Source organism: Sinocyclocheilus grahami, unplaced genomic scaffold (assembly GCF_001515645.1).
Source record: "Sinocyclocheilus grahami isolate Dianchi unplaced genomic scaffold, SAMN03320097.WGS_v1.1 scaffold448.1, whole genome shotgun sequence".
NCBI lineage: Eukaryota > Metazoa > Chordata > Actinopteri > Cypriniformes > Cyprinidae > Sinocyclocheilus > Sinocyclocheilus grahami.
The window spans coordinates 395252-416840 of NW_015505627.1; the positions used below are offsets into that span (position 1 = coordinate 395252).

Sequence of the window (21589 nt, forward strand, 5' to 3'; positions counted from 1 at the left end):
GCGTTCTCAAAACTCTGGCAATTTGATAATACCTAGAATATCAAAATCAACTGTGGGCGGCAGATCCTTTCCCTATTTAGCGTCCAAACTCTGGAATAACTTACCTAATATTGTTCAGGAGGCAGACACACTCTGTCAGTTTAAATCTAGATTAAAGACCCATCTCTTTAACCAGGCTTACACATAACACATTTCTAATATTCAAATCCGTTAAAGGATTTTTAGGCTGCATTATTTAGGACAACCGGAACCGGGAACACTTCCCATACCACCCGATGTACTTGCTGCATCGTTAGAAGAATGGCATCTACGCTAATATTAGTATTATATTTCTTTCTTTTTCCGAGGTCACCGTAGCCACCAGATCCAGTCTGTATACAGATCAGATGGTCACTGCAGTCACCTGGCTCCAGAACGTATCCAGCCCAGATGGTGGATCAGGACCTAGAGACGACCTCTACAGCCCTGAATGTCATCGGAGATCAGGAGAACTAGATGAGCCCCACAGACAGATCCCCAGTGAAGACCTTGTCTCCTAGATGGCCACCGGGACAAGACCACAGGAACCAGATGAGTCCTCTGCACAATCTGGCTTTGCTGCAGCCTGGAATTGAACTGCTGGTTTCGTCTGGCCAGAGAACTGGCCCCCCGACTGAGCCTGGTTTCTCCCAAGGTTTCTTTCTCCATTCTGTCACCGATGGAGTTTTGGTTCCTTGCCGCTGTCGCCACTGGCTTGCTTAGTTGGGGACACTTAATTTCCAGCGATATTGTCAACTTGATTGCACAGATACTATATAAACTGAACTGAGCTGAGTTAAACAGTTGAGTTTTACCATTTTCGAATCCATTCAGCCGATATCCGGGTCTGGCGGTAGCACTTTTAGCTGCAGCTTAGACCGTTAGCATCTCGCTCAAAAATGACCAAAGAGTTTCGATATTTTTCCTATTTAAAACTTGACTCTTCTGTAGTTACATCTTGTACTAAGACTAAGACTTTTGCTGGTATAAATAATGTATTTAGGCTGATGCAACAATATATAGATGATTCCATTTTTAGGTTACCATTTTTTTCAGTGTATGATGTATGTTGTGAGTTGTATTACATGGCAAAAATACAACAAACAAGATTTTCTTAATGGTTAATGGTACAGCTTTATTTATTTATTTGTAATCACTTTTTGGTAGACCCCTGGGGAGTCAGTAATGAGTAGAACAGGGCTAAAATCTACAAGACAGGAAAGAGTCAATGACAAGAGAAGTCTAGAAAAGAGGTCATGACACAGGCGAGGGAGGAGGCCGAGGTCTGACTGATGATGGAATCTCCCTTGGATCAGAAATCTTCAAACAGATCAAGTTTTAACCAAGCTCTCCAACCTTTCTTGGAGCACAAGTTCTCCAACTGTCCTATCCTTTACAATAAAGGATTATACTTTTAAATAATGATTACTCTTATTGTAGCCTAGATCACCAAGATGGTCAAAAATCAGAGCAATGACTGTTTGCAATTTATCATCTGACTAGAGAGGAGCGTAGAAGCTTGATTAAGAAATGAGACCCTCAGTCAATCATCCTGATCCATTTCCTGTGTGTCATGAAAAATTAAAACAATCATAGTGAATTATGGAGATTATTAGCTAGTGTAGTCTAATGAAAGAAGGTATTAGGTCAGATATACACTGACACCCTTTGAGGTGGAAATGGGAGGAAGGGCTTATTTAATCATAAACAAATAGAGGATTTGCTTAAATCCACCTTTAGATGCCCTCTGAAATGAAAGCCCCCCGTGAGCCCCACTCACACCTCCATACCGCCACCTGGCTGTGGGGAGTGACCTGTCTAAGAGGAGGAGCCTGAGTTGGTCTTGTCCTCCCGGGTAACAGGGATGGTGTGATCTCCACGACCATCCTCTATGCCACCAGTCTTGGCTCCAAAAAGAGTAAGCAGGCCATCAGCAGACAGTATGCAGATCATAGCAGACTGGTCCACGTTAGAAGGCAGACGGTAGCGGCGGCGAAACTCACGGGAGATGTAGCCGTGATCATCCTGAGGGGCCAAACAACAAATGCAAGGAAAAGGCTATATACATTTTCATAAACCCATCATGTACAGACAGTAGAGATATTACTACTGTAGCTCTTCACCTCATGACCTGAGCGAACACTTACTATTTGCTCTTAGTTGACCTGAAGATGTGCCTGTTCTGTTGTTGGAAAACTCAGTGTGGTATGAAAGTTTTGAAATATTTTCAGGAAAGATTAAAATAGGCCAAATTATTGTAATGAGGAATAAATGTGTAAAAATAGGAAGGAATTTTATTACTGTAAGAATAAGAACCTAAATAAAAGCCCTATTTTAGTAAATATCCACTTTCAAGTACTATTTTACAGGCTTTCTATATACATAAAATTGTTATTTAATTAATATAAAATATATTTATATATAATTAATGTAAAGGTAATTAATCAAGATGTAGATACCAATTTTCATGTTGGTAACATTTTACAGTAACATCCCATGTTAATAGTTAATGTTAGTTAATGCATTACTATTACATAATGCATTCATTTTGTACTAAATGAGAATCTTATGGCAAATCTGTTTACTTTACTTTTCTCACAAATACGAAATTGTACATTTGACTTTTAGATTAGATTTAGATTACTTTGATCCTGATTACATTAGTGTAGATTTGAGCCCATATACGGCAGTGTACGCATCAGTACAGTTCAACAAGCACTGCCCAAACATAGTCACCAGGCTTTAATGTATGCTGTTGATCAGCATAGACAGAACAACAGCTTTAGGGTCAAGTCATTTTAAAACACTCAACCAGTTAGTCCCTGGAAAGATTACCCACAAGCCCTTTACTTGTGTGTAGGGACTCCAAATGGGGTGGCAGGCTATGATGCAAAAGTGACGTCAATCTGACACAAACATTCTGAGAGATCTGCTCACATTTTCCTCATCTGTGCTTCCCTTAAGGCTACTGAAACATGCAAATAAATCCATAATACTGAAATAGTAACTATGGGGATGTGAGGATGGGGATAAAAATAGAAAAGCAACTGAAGAGAAAACAACTGGGAGTGAGTGAATAGCTGATGAACTATGGAATGATCTTATAAAAGCTGAAATAAACCTAAAAGATGTTTCACGTATACATACACATTTCACACATAAAAATACTAATATACGCAGTCTGAACTGAGTGATTGCTGATCGCCTGTCTGTGAAAGTCTTATTATTTGCTGTGAGGATTCGTTACATTGTGCTAAAGTAAATTACTGAATAAAAACTCGTGAATTATATCATGAATTATATTTTCCCACAATCTGTAGAATTTATGCTTCCCTTAAGGCTACTGAAACATGCAAATAAATCCATAATACTGAAATAGTAACTATGGGGATGTGAGGATGGGGATAAAAATAGAAAAGCAACTGAAGAGAAAACAACTGGGAGTGAGTGAATAGCTGATGAACTATGAAATGATCTTATAAAAGCTGAAATAAACCTAAAAGATGTTTCACGTATACATACACTTTTTCACACATAAAAATACTAATATACGCAGTCTGAACTGAGTGATTGCTGATCGCCTGTCTGTGAAAGTCTTATTATTTGCTGTGAGGATTCGTTACATTGTGCTAAAGTAAATTACTGAATAAAAACTCATGAATTATATCATGAATTATATTTTCCCACAATCTGTAGAATTTATCATAGGCTACTGCATTTTTATACACTATATAATTCTTTGAGACACACACACACACACACTTGTATTTGTGGTTTACGGGGATTCTCCATAGGCGTAATGGTTTTTATACTGTACAAACTGTATTTTCTATTGCCCTACACCAACCCCACCCCTAAACCTACCCCTTACAGGAAACTGCTGACAATTTTGGAATTTCATAAAACACCGTTTTGTATGTTTTTTAAGCCTTTTGTTTTACGGGGACACAGGAAGTGTCCTCATAAACCATGTTTACGTTGTAGTACCCATGTCATTATACACATTTGTGTTCTCATAAACCATATATACCTGTACACACACACACAGGCACTTGCACTAGTATTATACTGCTGTGCTGTTACATAGTTCACTGTACACTGAACATTGTGATCCAAAACAAGCTAAATAATTATTCACAAACAAGAGTTGGATTATTTAATGATTCACAACCGTACAGTTCAAATACCAGCTTCCTTCCATTATTATAAAAATCAGCACAGCAACTGATGAGAACATTTGGATGGTTAATTAAATTTAATTGTAACTTATTGAACACATTCCCTGTCATGTCCGAATGAGCTGTGACCTCACCTGTCTTTCTCCATGCCTGCCCTGGATCTCCACATAGTCATCTGTCACCTTAACACTGAGCTCATCAGGAGAGAAATGTTTCACATCCAGGCACACTGTGAATTTGTCTCTGTCAGACCTCACCTGCAGAAATGGCACAGTGCAGTTACATCAATGTGGTGTTGTTTGCTGCTAAGAATACATAAGGATTTTAGATTATTTCAGAAAAAATGAAACTATTGCCACAAATTAATGAAAAAAAGACATAAGTTCATTCAGCTAACTGCATTCAGTATCTAGGTGGATATGCTTCATAAATGGCATGTTTCATTTGGAGTGACACTGTTGTGCATTGCAGTGATGGATGCATTTATCTGCAGACAATATGAAAGAAAATCTCATCATTACTTAGCATGCCACAAAATTAGATGAATAGTACCTATGTAACTTAATTCCTTGCTTAATTCTTTTCTGTAAACTTAACAGAAAAGGTACTGGTAATTTTCTCCGTGGACACTACATTTTTCTACTGTTTTTTTTCTACCTCTCTTACATTGTTGCATTTTTAGTTCATTTCTCCATTTTAGCCTGACACCATTTTGTCTTTTGTCAAAGTTATGCATTGTTTTTCAGTTTGCTCTTTTTTATTGGTCTTATTTGCAATTTAATTCCTGGAGTCTGTAAGGAAAAACTCTGGAAAAGTATTCTCTGGAAACCTTGCAGCGTTAAATGTTTGAGTTTCACCTCCACAATATACTTCACTTTTAGGTGATACTAAATCTTTATATGCTGTTTGTCACAAAGATGACTTAATGCTTTGATTTAATGATAAGCAACCCTTGTATTAGGCTTCAGCATCAACGGTGGCATTTTAAGATTCTAAATCTAAATCTTCTCAATTCACAGTGAAGCAGGTCATTACCTCAGAGATGCCTGAGTTGGAGGAGTCCAGCAAGCTGCGGAAAAGTGAGTGTCGATAGTAAGGGCTGATACTTGAGGCAGCAAAGGGAAAGAGGTCATAGTCGAGCAGGCCTTCTCCAAAGAACTTGTCGATGTGGCGGGTGGGGTAGCCCAGGGTGCGTCTAAACCAGGGATGCTGAATGGCAATATCCATAATGTCAGGCTTGGAAATTCGCAGCTTGGATTCTAAACGTAGACTGGAAAATTTCAACCTGATTGTGACTTTTGCACTTGATGTTGAGGAAATTTTTCAAGGAGATGATGTGGACTGAAGGCAGGTATGAGGAGGCTGATAGAGGCTGGTACAGTAGACAAAGATCCCTAATGATGTGTGCCGTCCCAAGCGAAGGCAAGCTCCTGGTTATATACCTGTGCTGCAGAAAGAGAGGCTTACAAGTGGATCTCTTTGGAATGGAATTATCTCATAGTGGGAACAGTGCTGTCAGCAGAATCGGTGGGGTGCACACTGACCTGAGAATGACAGTCTAGCCCTGAATGGCTCCCGGTAGTTCCTTGCTGGCAAGTTATCACCGGAAAATAAATGCCTGCCAAAACAAACCAGACCATACAGATGAAGTGGGATGGCTACAGAGCATTACTAATGGTGTGTTATAGCCACTTGTTTCACCAGATGTTACTTAGTCCTGACTACTTTATAAGTACAGGTCTTCAGAAGCATATTTCCTCCTCAGAATTGAAGCTTTACTAAAAAGTTCATTTTAAAAATGAGTCTGCAAAATTCTTTAGAAGCTGACCCAAAAAATTCATTTTTGATGGCATGTTACTATACAGAATACAAATCATGGACCACATAAAGAGAGGGATTAGTCTGGGGAATGTAGTGCATGAGTGAAATTCCCATGCTTTGCAGAATGAGTCTAGACATCAGTACAATGTATGTATTTTTAACCCTCTAAAAAATTAAGCAAGTCATAAAAAGCTGTTTTTTTTGTTCAGTATCATATTTGATACATCTGGCTTTTATGGATCATATAGTATGACATAGTGAGAAGAAACAGCTCAGACCCAAACTGAGCACAAATTTGGTGCAAATGCTTTATATGGCCAAAACTCAAGATGAAATTCTAATAGCTTGTAATGTAAATCAATGAGATATTTATAACAGTATAGCAGACTACTTACATAAAATTATATAAATATAAGTTGTCACTCTATATCTCCCAGTAATGTCTTAGTAATATAATATTTAAAGATGATCAAAACATATAATGCAATACAATACAATGATTATTGAGAGATGAACAAATAATGTTCCTCAAAAGCCTGATGGATCGTATTTGAGTGATTTTTCTAAAAAATAAATAAAAAAGGGTAATAAAATAAAAGTTACTTAAGTCAGTAAGTGTTAATCTTGAAATATTACTAACAACATCAATGTTATTACTTAAATAAATATCAGTAAAAATTTCACAGCAAAAAGACACATGAACAACAACCTGAGGGTGGACGTTTGTACAATGATACAATCAAATCAGACAACAGAAGACATGTGGTAGATTGTGTTCAATAGGTTTTTATTTTTTTAGCAAGTTTTAATCAAGTTGATCATTTAAATGCCATAGGAATTTGTCATATCAAATTTGATACAGTAGGCTTTATCGGGTAAACATTCATGATGATTGCACTAATCATATAGCTTCAGAAAACTTGGATTAAACCACTGGAGGAAAATCAATTGAGTTTAGAATGGCACGAGGGTCAGTAAATAAAGAAAAAAGAGAAATAAGTCAAGCTAACAAATAAAATCAATATGAATGTTCTATATACACTTTTGGTAGATTGCAAACTGCTGCTTTTTTCCCCACTGTAGTAGTTCAATAGCATATATAGCAAGAGCACTGACACATATGTTCAGTGAAATGGCTTAGCAAAGGTTTTATGTGTGGAGTATTTAACATATCTGTTATCAGTCTGACTGAAGCCATAATGCCAATGGCAGACGTAATGACTTCCCCTCTGGACCGTGCGGCAGCATTAGGGTAATCCTGGGGGCTTCACCTGGCACGCTGGTGAGGCTTAACTGTAAACCACCAGCAAGGCCCTTTTTCCATACCAGACTCAACGGCCTTGGCAAACAGACCACAGCCGAGCCAGTGGAGTGAGGATGGGTGTCCAGGCCACCGGATGGGTGCTTTAATCTTTGGCCAGGTTTCAGCTCAGTCAGCAGCTTTTGTTGGAAGCTTTTTGTCAGTAGACTGAAGCATGAACGTAACTGTTACAAGAGTGTGAGGTAAGAAAGGATATTTTATATCAAGGCTGGAGAGAAGATGCAAACTTCATTATCTTGCATGTAACAGTACTATCTTCAATAACTGTCTATGGCCTCCCTTCCATTGTTTATTCATTTACTGCGATAAATTCAATTAGGAAAGGATTTTTAAAATGGTATTTACTTCATTGTAATGTAATTATTATTAAATTGAACAATTGCAAACAGCAGCTAGCTCAAATCACGTGATGTGTGTACTACTAGGCATCTGAGGTTTCCTCTCTTTTTTTGGATGGAAAATGTGTGCCTTTTTATTGTCCGAGTCACTTATCAAAATTTGCTAAAAGTTGCCAAATACATTTTTAAAATTGCTACATTTGTTGTATAAAAACGTTTCGGGAAACTATTAACGATAAGGTACAGCTTAAGGTACAACTTAAGAACGATGTAGCATTAAGAAGGTTTCAGGAAATGCAGTCATGCTGAGTTTTTTCTCTCTCTCTCTCTCTCTTCTGTTAAAAGCTGTTAAATTATTAAGCAGTGTCTGGTGTAGGTTTTTTCCTTGTATTTTATGTGGTGACCACTGGGAGGTGCTCTGGGCATTAGGGCTGTCGCGATTCGTCGATTTTATTAGACTATTCGATTTTTTTAAATCCTCGACTTAATTTTGCATTTCAGCTTCCCAAGGCTGCATGATATATTAAACCCATTTAAAAATCACAATTAAGCATAATTGTGAATTCACAAATGCTACGATTTAATTCATTATATGCAATGCAGTTCTAATACAGTATATGCGCTTTAATTATTTATATGCGTGTAGGTTAAGTAGGTGCGTCAGACAGTGGCTCCGTTCACAGTAGTTCCACAGGAACTGTTATCATTTACATGTGTGGAGCGTCTCAAACTCCATCTCTGCATGTTGTTGTGAGTTTGGGTTTATTATAACGTTCATCTGGGAACGCAACGTGCGCCATTTCATCAGATTTGTAAGGTAAATAATTTATAAATCTATGCAAACACAGGAGAATACATCACGGTTTCAAAATAAAAGCTCAAACCCTCACTCTGTGTTTACACGTTTTGATGTCCACATATTCTTTTACTTACAGTGGCTATAGCATTTCTGACCTAAATAAATTGCCAAATATTAAAGATTAAGTGGACATTTGAATGAAATGGTGCTTGGTAAATATTAATCAAGTATTAGATCGCACAGCAATGTGTAAAACTAATCATTAGGCCGTTGGCACCCTCTGCAGGCCTTTGTTGTAATGTGTAATGTACATTAGCTCTATTGTTTATATATGTATTGTAACAGTTTTGTTCAATAAAACCATATGATTTCTTGCTTTTGATACTTTATTTGAATTAATTATTATTGCCTATTATATATGTATTTTAAGTCATTTTAAAGGCTATTGTTCACTTACATCTATTTTTATTACCACAAAAAGAATTAATTATAATTATAGGGCCCTATGAAATCGGTTTTATTTCCAAATTCAGTTTTGTTCCATTTAAATTTTTCTATACTCTGTTTTAATGGTTAAATAAAATTGTATTAATCAAAAAGCCTGTCTAATTAATTGAGTTTTACAGTTTTATCTTTACCAAATTCTGTTTTCCATTATTTTCTGGATTCTATTTGAATGGTTCCATTAAATTGTAATAATCAAAAGCATCTCCAATTAATTGATTTTATTAAAAAAAAAAAAAATAAAGTTTTTCTTTCTTTTTTTTCAGAAATACTGCACATTTACATTTTTCTCCTAAATAAATTCTGGTAAATAACATTTCTGGTAAATACTCTTTTAAAGTGTTTTTTTATTATTAATTTATTATTAGTAGACTAGAACATGTGGATATGTTGTCATTCTTACACTATAATACTGAACTTTGATTTCAGTGATTTGGACTATGAGATGGATGCACTTTACTTTTGCTTTAAAAAAGGATTTAATAGAAATATGGATTTAAAATATTCTTATATATAAAAAATATTCTTAAGTAAAATTGTTGATTTTTAGTGGGAAATTAATCGTTTAGATTAATCGATAAATTAGTCGATAGATTAATCGAAATAAAAATAGTCATTTGTGGCAGCCCTACTGGGCATATATTTTTCTTTCTTGGTTTTATTCCCTGACGTGATGTATGCTGCAAAGCATCAAAGTAAAAGTTTCACGCAAGTTCGCTGCGTGTCTTTATTTAAAATCAACACTTCTTTTACAAAGAACACCGCTTTCTCACATAACGCAGTGAAGCAGGTATAGTTCGTGGAACACGCCTAGAACAGGTATACCTTTAGTTAAGACATACCTTTAGAGTCTTCGTAGCGCGCTAAGAGACAATGTTATCGGGAAACACAGCCCAGAAACGGTAGCTCTCCAAGAGCAGGGTTGGAGACCCCTGCGGTAATAAATGGTTCTCCAAATTTAGATCTAGCTTGTAATCATTTTGTTTATAAAATATATTAGTGGCAGTGTCTTGAACACAAGCCACAGTGTTTGAATATAATTAAAAGTCACAATGAAACAAAATATTTCTCAACGGAAGCATTTTGATTAAAGATTACAATGTTTTTATGTTTTAATGAAACATGGATGAATCATTCACATTAAGATCTCTAATATGAATTTACAAAATACACAGGGTGAATTTTTATATCACGCTGACTTGATGAGAGTAAGCAGTTCTCAAAACGTATGAAAGAAAATATGATCTGTTGCCTTATTTGAATATAATCAGTTATTGAACATTTTGGAATAACACAATTTCAAAATTAGTCAGACGTCATTTAAGTAATTAATGTTGAGAAATACAGGGTATTGCTTTCATTTTAATTAGTAACGCCTCACTATAGACTTGCGTTCCTTGCAGTACAGGGACAGCTAAAGCTAACCAACATCTACAATGATGAGAATGGACAACTACTGTCACTGTCTGCTAATCAAAGGAGGATTCTCTCAGCTGCTCTTATTGCTGCTAAAAAAGTTATCTTGAATCTATGGTTTGATCCATCTACCCCAGCTATGTCTACTTGGTTGTCATATCCGTTGGATATTGCTCTTCTTGAGTGTACCGTGGCTAAAGTGGACAGCACCACCGGAAGGACAATGCAATTTTGGTCGGAGCTTGTTGTGACTTTATTGGATCTTTTGAGATCTAAAGTTCTACATGTACTCATCTGTATGAGTTTTATCTTTTCTGTCACACAATTTTTATTCTTTATGTAATTTTACAGATTTATTTATTTTTATTTACTTTCGCTTTTTTAAATCTACTTATCTTATGACTCTGAGCGGATCTTGGGCTTTATTGCATATAGTTATCTTTTAAAAAGTGTTATAAATAAAAAAACGGATAACTACTACTGAAAACTGAGGGCTATAAAAACAAGGCGATAAACAAGACACAGGACCAAAGGAAGCAGAAATACATAACATACAAGTTATCAAAACAGAATGTAAATGTGACCGTTGCATGAGTATATAAAACTTTTATTTCTTTGGATTTATCCAGATGGCTTATTGTTATTGTATGTTTATGTAAATATTATTATCATCATTATATCATTGTCACCTCCACCACCACCACCACACTTTTCACATTAACTCTGAATTTATAAACTGAATTCTAGATGTCATAGATAAATAAAGCAAGTGACCCTGGAGCACAAAACCAGTCTTAAGTCGCTGCGGTATATTTTTAGCAATAGCCAAAAAAAATAAACATTGTATGGGTCAAAATTATCGATTTTGCTTTTATGCCAAAAATCATTAGGTTATTAAGTAAAGATCATGTTCCATTAAGATATTTTGTAAATTTCCTACCGTAAATATATCAAAACTGAATTTTTGATTAGTAATATGAATATATCAGAAGAGCTGCGACAATACTTTGCCCAGACAGAGCGACACAGGCAGGAACTCAGTAAGTGGTTACCAACATACATGGAAACTTTTATTAAAACTGACCTTTCAGCTGCAAGAACTTGCACTTTTTTGGGTTTCACTCCATATTAGAACCACCACGTAGTTTACAATACTGTTACTGCTCTATAGAGACGGAGGTTTCTGTTAACACTGGTCAGGCCCGGTTCTATGGGGGTGTGAGAGGGTGCTAAGCACCCTCAAACGAAATCAATAGCACTGTAGCGGATTAGCTCATGGGGAAATATGAATAATTAACCATAACTAATTATGATTAATTATTAATATTTTATCAGTTAATGCTGTAATAATGGCATTTCATTGTAGATTTGGCAAACGATCCAGTGCTTTATGGTTTGCACTCTGGAGATCAGTTTCTATTTCAACATATTTTGCAACGTTGAGCAATGTAGCCAATCACAGACATATCTGTTGATTTTTTTGAACCCAACAGCCAATCAGAGGCATTTAAGTTAGAATCCACTCACCGCTTAAATCACTGCGGTTTTTGTTCAGCACGAATCATTTCATTACAACAAAGTGTAGACGCGATATAAATAAGACATTCATTGTGCAGCGTAGAGAACTTCATTGATTATAACGTAACTTTGTGAGATTGCAATGAACTAAGATGAGTGACAGCTTTTAGTGATTATAAAGGGAACGTTCTTGCGCCATAGCAATGGACGGCACAAACATATTTTTTTAATATACAGTATTTAGCGGGAGAGAGAGAGAGAGCACCCTCACTAATTTAAAGGGGTCATAGGATGCCCATTTTCCACAAGTTGATATGATTCTTTAGGGTCTTAATGAAAAGTCTGTAACATAGTTTGGTTAAAATTTCTCAATGGTAGTGTAAAAAACACCTTTTTAACACTGTCAAAAACAGCTCTTTTCAAAGCAAGCCTTTTTTGTAGCATTTTCCTTTAAATGTTAATGAGCTATGCTGACCCATCTTGTCTGCATCTGCTCTGGCTGTGAAACAACAATGGTGGACTGATGGCAGCTCACTCAGGGTGGGTCTGAGGTAAGACACCAGTCCAGTCTGTGCTGAAACGCTACTGTCAATCAAACTATCGTGGGAGGGGCCTGTCTGTGTGACGTCACACAGACAGGCATCTGAGATCGGCTCCATTTGAGAAAGGGGAAAACATTTAACCAGATTAAAAAAAAAAAACACTTGGGGGATTTTTATCATTATAGGGTGGTTGAGTACATACACTGCCAACACACATTTCAGTTCAAACAGCTTGTAAAAGTGCATGTAGCATCCTATGACCCCTTTAAGAAGCACCCTCAGTGATTTGATTCTGGAGCCGGGCCTGACACTGGTAAAACCAATTTGGACCTTGATGGCCAGAGTTGAGAGTACATCTCTAGAGTACATTTTCAAAGCATATATAAATGTATAAACATTTTGCAAACTCCATGTTTCTAATGGAGGAGTTCAAATCTCAGTCCTAAATTTTCTTTAGGTAATACTTAAGTATAGTACACATACATTTCAGGTTTGAGAATTCTCCTAATTATTTTTTTAGTGGTGAGGAAGGGCATGTTATGTTTATGATGATATAAGCATAATAGGTGCTAAAAAAACACTGGTTTTGAAGCAGGGGGCTGGGAACCACTAGACGCCTTGGCAAACTTTAAATGGGGACTTAAGTTTAAAAATGTATTAATACGTAGAGGTAATCACCCATGAATGAATTAATGCGGACGAGAGCTGGAGGAACAGTTACAGATACAGAACAACAGGTAGAGAAGAAGAAAGGGAGAATGAGGCCACCTGAAAGAATGAATGGTCAAGTCACTTTTATTTATATAGCACTTTACAGATTGTGTCAAAGCAGCTTTACAGTGTTAAACAGGAAAAACGTGTGCTGATAATGCAAGAGGACAATAGTAAACAATCAGTTTATCAGTTAAAGTCGGTTCATCATTGATTCAGTGATGTCATCGTCCAGCTCAGTTTAGTTCTCTTCCAATAGTGTCTGTGCAGACAGTCAAGTCAACAATGTTGCCAGAAATCGTGTTCCCAACTAAGCAAGCCAAAGGCGACAGTAGGTACGTTTACATGGAAACTTTTTGCTTCCATCGGAATGAATTCATTCTGATAGACAAATTTGAACATAGTGTTTACATGAATGCTAAATAATGTGATCGGGTTGATATGCGTGTTTATATGTCACAACCCAGCAAGCAATTTTGCGTTTAAAAGACGTCTATTAGCCGTCTAAACACAGCCCAGACGTCTAGGCTAAAACAAGGCTAAATTTAATAGACGTCTAACCATATAGCCCAAGAATAGACATCAAATAGACAGCTAATGAATGCCTACATATATACATCTAATAGACAAAATGGCAATCCATCCAAACAAATTAAATATACAGCTTTTATTAAGAAAAATAAAATTAACAACTTGGACAACACAAAATGATAAAAATACAAAAGAATTAATGACAAAATAAAATTGTATAAATACAATACATAACAACTTAAGATAATAAAAATAAAATATTTGAAATAATTTAAAACAAAAAAAAAACCTTCTACAAATCAAGAGCATGTTATCACACTTAACATTAAAACATTACAGATAAACCCTTTTGTTAGTTTATTTATTTTTAACAAATAAAACAACCAACAGTGAACAAATTAATTAGGAATTATTGGTTTTATTTCTGGTTTAAAATGCTTCCCAACTGCATTCCTCAAGTCCACCTCTGTTGCTGCCGGGAAGTTGGTCATCGCAGCATCTGCCAAAGAAAAAAAAAGAAGAAAAAAAAAGCACAAGAAAAACTTTACTTTAATTACACTAATTGTGACAGGGAGTCATTCTCTTTTGCTTGGATGCCTAAACGAGATATATATATATATATGTGTATCACCATTCAGTGTTAAAAAAAATAAAATAAATAAAAAAGAGAGGCTCTCTGGTAAATGTTGTGCGTCTATACACACACCTCTAATGACCGAGAACAGTGCAGTCTTTTCAAATGCCTCTTTATGCAGCAGACCACCACCTTCATGTTGAATTTGGACATTTTTTTTAAAACCCTAAAATATATTACAGATTAAGATGGTTAACAATTGTGGATACAGTTTGACATTTCAAAATGACCAGTAAAGAAATTATTTCTTAAATTTCTGATTTGCGTTGTAACTTATTGACTATTGACACCACAATGTTTGATTAATGTGGCAAGATTTGTAGGCTTTACCTGTCCAGCATCCTTCTGGCACGGTCTTTGTGGTTTCTTCAATTCTGCACAACTTTGACACCTGAATAACACATGCCAATGTAAGGCGGGTAGTATTATATATGTGTCCGTGTACAAGTGTTTACCAACCTTAAACATTGATGCCCATTGACCTGCAAGTTTTCCATCACTAACCCTTTAAAAGTCTTTATTCCAGCAGTTTAAGTTTTTCCCTATAGTTGTACCGGGGCTGACGAGACGTGAGACGTGTGGATCCATCTGCAGGCTTTATTCAAGAGACGTGGTAAACAGGCAGGGTCAAAACAATGGCAAACAGGTATGTGGCAGGCAAAACACAAGAATAGTCCCAGGGCTAACGTAGGTCACCGATCAGCAGACAGAATCACAGAGGCGAGACGAGAGGGAAAAATCCAGGAAAACAGGCAAAGATCAGAAACCGCAAAAACAGGCAAGGCAAGGCAAAACAAGGAAAACACGGAGACTCGGAAAGGGGTACAGGCTAAACAATACTCAGCCGAGAAATGTGGTTAGTGTGGGTGTTATATAGTGAGTGAGGTGATTAGAAGCAGCTGTGTGCAATCAGTGCAGTGCACAAATCGTGCAAAGAATGATGGGATATGTAACAGTTTGTGCTGTGCGAGAGTCAATGAAATGGAAAGGGTGACCTCTGGTGGTGAATAAACGGAAGTCCATGGACTGAATTCGTGACAATAGTGTCCACACACAGTACACACATTAACCTCAAATGTACATGGAATAATAAATTCACCCCTACCGTTTTATTACATTGTTTTCTGTTTGTACTGTTTAGGTTTTAATGCTGCATTGCACATCTGAGCTATTTGCACTATTTTAATACTGCTGCAAACCTTTTATAATTGATCATTTTATATTGCCATTTTAAATAATTTGTATTCTTAAGCTTTACTATCAATTTGGAAGTTTCAAAATAAATCTTGTTGTACTTGTACAATGACAAAGATATTCTATTCAATTAGCTCATGCTCACTAAAATGGCAACTATGCTGGACACTTGACACTTTATTCACCAGGAAGAACAGCTCGTTCCGCGCGTCATACCTCATTATGCTATTTCTACGTCACCGCGCATGCGCAGTAATTTCCAGTTTCGGTTTTCAATCCGATCAAGTGTTTACATGTTCTCTCGCTCGAATTACAAAAGAAATAAACCACCCCTTACAATCCGATCAAAATTTTTTGTCGGATCTGGCCAATTCAATCCGATTGACGTGTTTATATGTTACTTTTTTATTCTGATTGTGCTTCTAGTCCTATTACGATCGGATTAGTAGGGTCCATGTAAACGCAGCTACTGGCAAGGAACCAAAACTCCATCGGTGACAGAAATTGAGAAAAAACATTGGGAGAAACCAGGCTCAGTCGGGGGGCCAGTTCTCCTCTGGCCAGAAGAAACCAGCATGGTGTGGTTTAATTCCAGGCTGCAGCACAAGTCAGATTGAGCAGAGGACTCATCTGGTTCTCGTGGTCTTGTGCCAATGGCCGACGAGGTCTTCACAGGGGATCTGTCTCTAGGGTTTGTCTAGTTGACATGGTCTCCGCTGACATTTAGGGCTATTGTGGTCATCTCTAGGTGCTGAACCACCATCTGGTCTGGATATGGGCTGGATCTTGGTGGCTACGGTGACCTCGGAATAAGAATGAAAGAAACTAATATTAGCGTAGATGCCATCCTTATTATGATGTAACAAGTACATTGGGTGTTATAGGAAGTGTTCCCGGTTCTGGTTGGACCAAATTAATGCAGCCTAACAATCCTTTAACGGATTTGAATTATAGAAAAGTGATTGTGTGTTATGTGTTTGCCAGGTTAAAGAGATGGGTCTTTAATCTATATTTAAACTGACAGAGTGTGTCTGCCTCCTGAACAACCAACTTTAACATTTTTGGACCAATTGAGATGGACTGATTCCAACATGTGTGACATGGCCTCATTCTGGAATTTTTTTTTATTTTTAAAAAGGTACAAAATAAACATGCAAACTAAACTACATTAAATAATGTTTCGCTATCAAATTAGCATGGTTTGTGCCAGCCACAATTATTGGCACAGAAACAAACATTTAGAAACCAAAATTGTATATGGTAGTGGTTTTACTTGTTTAGACTTTGAGTTTGGTTTCAGTTGATAATCTATTCTCAGGCGAAAAACTGTGGTCTTCCACTGGTATAGGAGATGTGAAAAATGTAACTGGTTATAAATGTTTTATTTGAGTTGCCATGGTAGATTAACAAATGTCCAAAAAATGTATAGTTTTTCTCATTAATGTGGTCAAACACCAAAATACCAAGCTTGATCTTGTGTTTTTATCTAAAAAAAGATACACTCATTTTGATCTTTTGACTTAAAGCTTTAATGGATGTTCCTAGTCATGACATTACTCATTTCTCTGCTATGTAGAGAAACAACAGCAGATGGAGGCAGAGCAGCAGGACTCGTATGTTCTAGCTGACCAAGACTTACATAGAGTTTACTGGCGCAGCAGCCTGCCTCCTTCAGAGCGTCCTGGAGAAAGGAGGACCTCAGAGATGAAGAAGCTGTATGGTAAAGATGCAGCAAAGATTCAGGGGATGGAAGCAGCCATGCAGCTCACCGTTGACCACAGCTGTGACAAAAAACAGCCCAAGTTATACCACTAAACCTGTAGGACGATAAGACGCCATCATTAGTATGCCTGGCACAACATCACAGGATGAAGAACCTGTTTTCTGAACTGCTGTGCTGACAGTACTGAAGTGATGCATCAAATCAGCATCTGTAAGGACCTTTTGCATTTATAGAACAAACACTTGTTAGGTCCTTATAGACAGATAAAGCATTTAGAGAGTACTTTTAATAAATATTCAGTTCAGTAGGATCAGTAAAAACTCTGACATTTTGAGTTTGAGTTCTGTAATTCCCCATTTACACTCATTTTCTTTTGCAATATCTGTACATTTGTATGTACTGTAGTGGCATCCACAGTCAACACAGTTCTATCTTTTTAAAGTTTCTCATATCATGTAAATGATGGAAGTGCTGCTTAGATTTCAGAGTCGTTCTTTTCATGTAGTCATTTCTCCCTAACTAGGTAATTGCCTCCCCCACAGTCTTTGGTTAATGTGTTTTGTCTGTCTCCTCTTTTTGCATCTCACATGAGCACATGAGACAGTGTTTCCTGTTATTCTCTGGTGCAGTTTTTACATTGAAAATTCTCCTTTTTTAATGCAAAGAAGTCGTTGTTTAATTAATGTGATTTGATTGATTAATAAATGTATTGCATTGAAATGTGTGTGGGTGTGGCAGTTACTATGATGTTTTTAGTGCTTATTATGAATTAGAGATGATAATCCTATCTGATTAGAGTTTTTCAATGGGAAAAAAATAGATCTTATTATTCCTATTTTGAACATCTGTCTCTGGAGATCCAATTAGAAAGATCACTATTTTAGTGGTGTCTCTTGTGAATACGTTTTGAAAGGCGAGCCTCTGGTTTTGTGGCTACAAACACCGCTTATTAGGTCAGTGTGTTACTGCATGTTGATAAAGTTGAAAAAGTGGCTACTTCCAAAATTAATTAAAACAGTTGAAAGAATAGTTCACCCCAAAATTCAAATTCACCGGAAGAAGCAATATTATGGCTAGAGCTCATGTTTTAGCCCGAAGCAATGGTCTGAATGCCTTAATAATGGATACATTTTTTTTATTACAAACGCACTTCACAAGACATTAATTGATGGACTGGAATCGTGTGGATTATTGTGATGTTTTTAATCAGCTGTTTGGGCACCCATTCACTGCAGAGGTCCATCGGTGAGCAAGTGATGTAATGCTAAATTTGTCCAAATCTGTTCCCACGAAGAAACAAACTTTTTGTTACATTTTGGATGGCCTGAGGTTGAGTATATTTTTGGCAAATTTTCATTTTTGGGTGAACTGTTAATTAAACTAACTTTAATTAAAATGTACAGAGTTTAAGCTCATCTTTGTCAAGATGAACTTGCATTAAATGTACTTTATGTAATGCTAATCATTAGTCAAGAACTAAGGTGCAATCTGTCTCATAGAAACAGTCTCTTATTGTCTTTTTCTTAAATAGCCAATGGCAAACTGACACTCCAGATAAGCCATTAAAATATGAGACCCCCAAATGTAGCATTGCAACATTGTCAACATTTTCTCCACAGGCATCAGGATCTGAGAAATTTGGAGCTTCTCTGTTTGCCCACTAGTGAGGCCATGCTGGCATAATGCCAAATGGCCAAAACTGAATAGAGTTCCCAGCCTGCCTTTTGGTTGCCATGGTGGTTTTCTCTGAGCATCCAGCAATTTATATTCTGTTGTACACTCTGGGCTCTCCACAAGTTCAGTTTCAAAGTTTACGACAATATGAAATGCTAAAAAATTGTGCCTGTTTGGTGTGTAACCTATATAATGGTGATTTACTTTTCTAATGAATAAACAGAAAACTTTTCGTTACCATGAGCGAGTGTGACACTGTTTTATCGTCCTTGGTTTAGCGTTCATGTGTTTCTAATGACTACTTAGTACTAGCAATACAAAGCTCTGCTCTCTGCCATCATTGCGCTTATGGAGAAAAGAGTAGCCCCGTCCGGGGAACCCAAAGAGTGACGTCACCACCGCAGCGATGGTCCCGAACAGGAGCGACACATTTGTTCAGTTGAGCGAAACTCTTTTCACTCCATACACCCGCCGAACTTTCTCACTAACGCCCCCCGAACACAGAGAACGCAACATGGGTGAGTGCATCCTCAATAGCGCGTTTGCTCCATAGTTTCTTATATGTGTTTACTCTAGAATAGCCTAACGTTTCTTTCTCTTCTGTTCGTTTTGAGACGCATTTAGTTTGCAGCTGCAAGCATCGCGTTTTTCGACATACTCTATCTAGCTGCGAATAATTTGTAATATGTATGTATCATTTGATAATGTGCAGTTTGTTTTGTTGCGTGCAGCTATGGTTTCAAAAATGACTTTTTTCTTCATTTGTTTTATGCGTGTTTAAAGTGTTTAAAAAACACTTTTATGGTCTAAAACGGGCTTACATTAAATGGCAACAGATATTATTTATATTTATATTAGATATAGGCTATATAGGTTGGTGTTAATATCGAGTATTTACATTTTCTCCATATTTTAATATTTTTTTTTGGTGTTTTTTTTCTGGGTTTTGTTTTAGTTGAGAAAGACAGTAATAAATAGACAGAAAATCATTAGAAAAACAATGTTCATCTCATTTTAGGCTTTCCAAATTCTGCTTTATGTATTTCTGCATGCATCAGTCAGTTGGAGTGATATCAATGAGCGTTGCTATAAATCTGTGAATCTGTGCTTTTTTATCCTGTACTTATCCAGCATGCAAAATAGAGCTAATTCGTGGGAAAGAATTCGTTCTTTCATTTGTCCCAGCTGTGTCCTTGGAATGGTTAGTTATAAAGCACATTCGTTGCCAGCTGTCTGGATCTACTGAGACTGCTACTTAAGTGGCACATCTCTGCTCTACAAGTTCCCCTCAAGAGAGTGATATTAGGTTTGTATTCCTTGATGGAAGAATGTCATTCTTTAGAGGACCAGGACTAAAGAAAGTGCTTATTGTGTGAGTCAGAACCCAAAGTGTCTCCAATTCTCACTTTCTCTGTCTCTGATCTTTCAGTTAGCAAAAAAATTATGGAAGCTTCCCTCTAAAACCTACTGTGTTAATAGACATGATATATTAAGTAACACTTGACAATAATTTGCTTAATAGAGGCGTTGATATGGCATTTAAATAAGTGGTTTTAATAAATACTCTCCTTTCCCAGGGAGGACAGACTTGTTTTATGATTGAAGATCTTTGAACATTTATGTCACTGAACTTCAGTCAGGAGACTTGCTAATAGAATTGCACTCCCACAGAATGGCTTGTCTCATAGAATCTGCTTGTGATTTTTCGGTAACTGTTAAAAAGGCCCGCTGCAAATGAACTTTTATTTTGAAATGTTGGTCACCTGAAGAGGATGTCAGGATGGACACCCCACGTGTGGCAGCACATCATGGTGATTATCACAGTCCTCAACAGTGGTATGTGGCAGATCGATGGGATCAGCAGGTGGAAACCTTCAGAGAGGAAAATGCTGATTTAAAGAAACAGCAAAAGGACATGTTTGCTACAGTTCAGCAGCTGAAGGAGGAAAGAGATGATCTTAAGCAGGCCAACGCCAAGTTCACGACACAGATGTCTCAACTTCAAGCAGAGGTGAGACAATTGTTAAGTTGGCAAAATGAACAGTCACAACCTCCTCAGGCATTGTCTACCCTTCCTGTACCTAGTCAGTCCAAAGCCCTAGATCGCCCTAAACCAGTTCCAGCCCCAAGAAAGCCAAGAGCAACTGAACCTGTAGCAAAGCCAAACTATGCCCAAGCCTCTCGTGTTGCATCACAAGATGATAGTTCAGCACAAGTGAGTTGGTATATTCCACATCATATGGTTGAACACAATGGAAAACATCGAGTGGTTTTCAACTGTTCATTCCAGTTTCAAGGGAACAATCTAAACGAATTGTTACTTCCAGGACCAACACTGACTTCTTCATTGCTGGCTGTGCTACTAAGATTCCGGGAACATTCTATCGCTATCAGTAGTGACATTAAGGGAATGTTCCATCAGATAGGTAGTACTACATTAACACTAATTCAATCATGAGCTTGTCAGCATCACTTCTTAGTTATTAACATTTTTAAGTGAATTTTCATTTTTATTATTATTCTATGTTTAAGTTTGAACATCCATCCTTTGGTAAGTGTAGTAGTCACAATTTCAACCTGTAGCCGACTTATTTGGGGGATATCATATTCATAAATTAGTTTCCACAAAGAACCCAATTGTTCACTTTTAAGACGTTACTCTTGTGA

The 21589-nt window shown here is 36.9% G+C and overlaps 3 protein-coding genes across 4 annotated transcripts in view; 2 read left to right on the plus strand and 1 right to left on the minus strand.

Moving 5' to 3' along the window:
- Positions 1-1132: 1132 nt before the first annotated feature.
- Positions 1133-5629, minus strand: LOC107552378 (alpha-crystallin A chain-like). The gene is made up of 3 exons (XM_016234241.1): positions 5232-5629; positions 4331-4453; positions 1133-2043 (listed from the first exon to the last, which is right to left on the minus strand). Exons 1-3 carry the CDS (start codon positions 5421-5423, stop codon positions 1837-1839), a joined length of 522 nt encoding a protein of 173 aa, XP_016089727.1. The 5' UTR covers positions 5424-5629; the 3' UTR covers positions 1133-1836.
- Positions 5630-11371: 5742 nt separating this feature from the next.
- On the plus strand, positions 11372-17340 carry LOC107552362 (gem-associated protein 8-like). The gene is made up of 2 exons (XM_016234224.1): positions 11372-11435; positions 17102-17340. Exons 1-2 carry the CDS (start codon positions 11372-11374, stop codon positions 17338-17340), a joined length of 303 nt encoding a protein of 100 aa, XP_016089710.1.
- A 1973-nt stretch (positions 17341-19313) lies between these two features.
- LOC107552377 (proteolipid protein DM gamma-like) overlaps positions 19314-21589 on the plus strand; it is a 62983-nt gene continuing 60707 nt past the window's right edge. For both annotated transcript variants that reach the window (XM_016234237.1, XM_016234240.1), the window contains exon 1: positions 19314-19440. In XM_016234237.1, the coding sequence (XP_016089723.1) occupies positions 19329-19440 (112 nt within the window). In that variant the 5' untranslated portion in view covers positions 19314-19328. The remainder of the gene's footprint in view (positions 19441-21589) is intronic.

Excerpts from the sequence above, each read along its gene's own strand:
- LOC107552378 (XM_016234241.1), bottom strand. The coding sequence starts at position 5,423 with ATGGATATTGCCATTCAGCATCCCTGGTTTAGACGCACCCTGGGCTAC. Across the intron at positions 4,454-5,231 it reads CCAACTCAGGCATCTCTGAG|GTGAGGTCTGACAGAGACAA; the intron begins GTAATGACCTGC and ends CCATTTCTGCAG. Across the intron at positions 2,044-4,330 it reads GCAGGCATGGAGAAAGACAG|GATGATCACGGCTACATCTC; the intron begins GTGAGGTCACAG and ends TTGGCCCCTCAG.
- LOC107552362 (XM_016234224.1), top strand. The coding sequence starts at position 11,372 with ATGAATATATCAGAAGAGCTGCGACAATACTTTGCCCAGACAGAGCGA. Across the intron at positions 11,436-17,101 it reads GCGACACAGGCAGGAACTCA|AGAAACAACAGCAGATGGAG; the intron begins GTAAGTGGTTAC and ends TCTGCTATGTAG.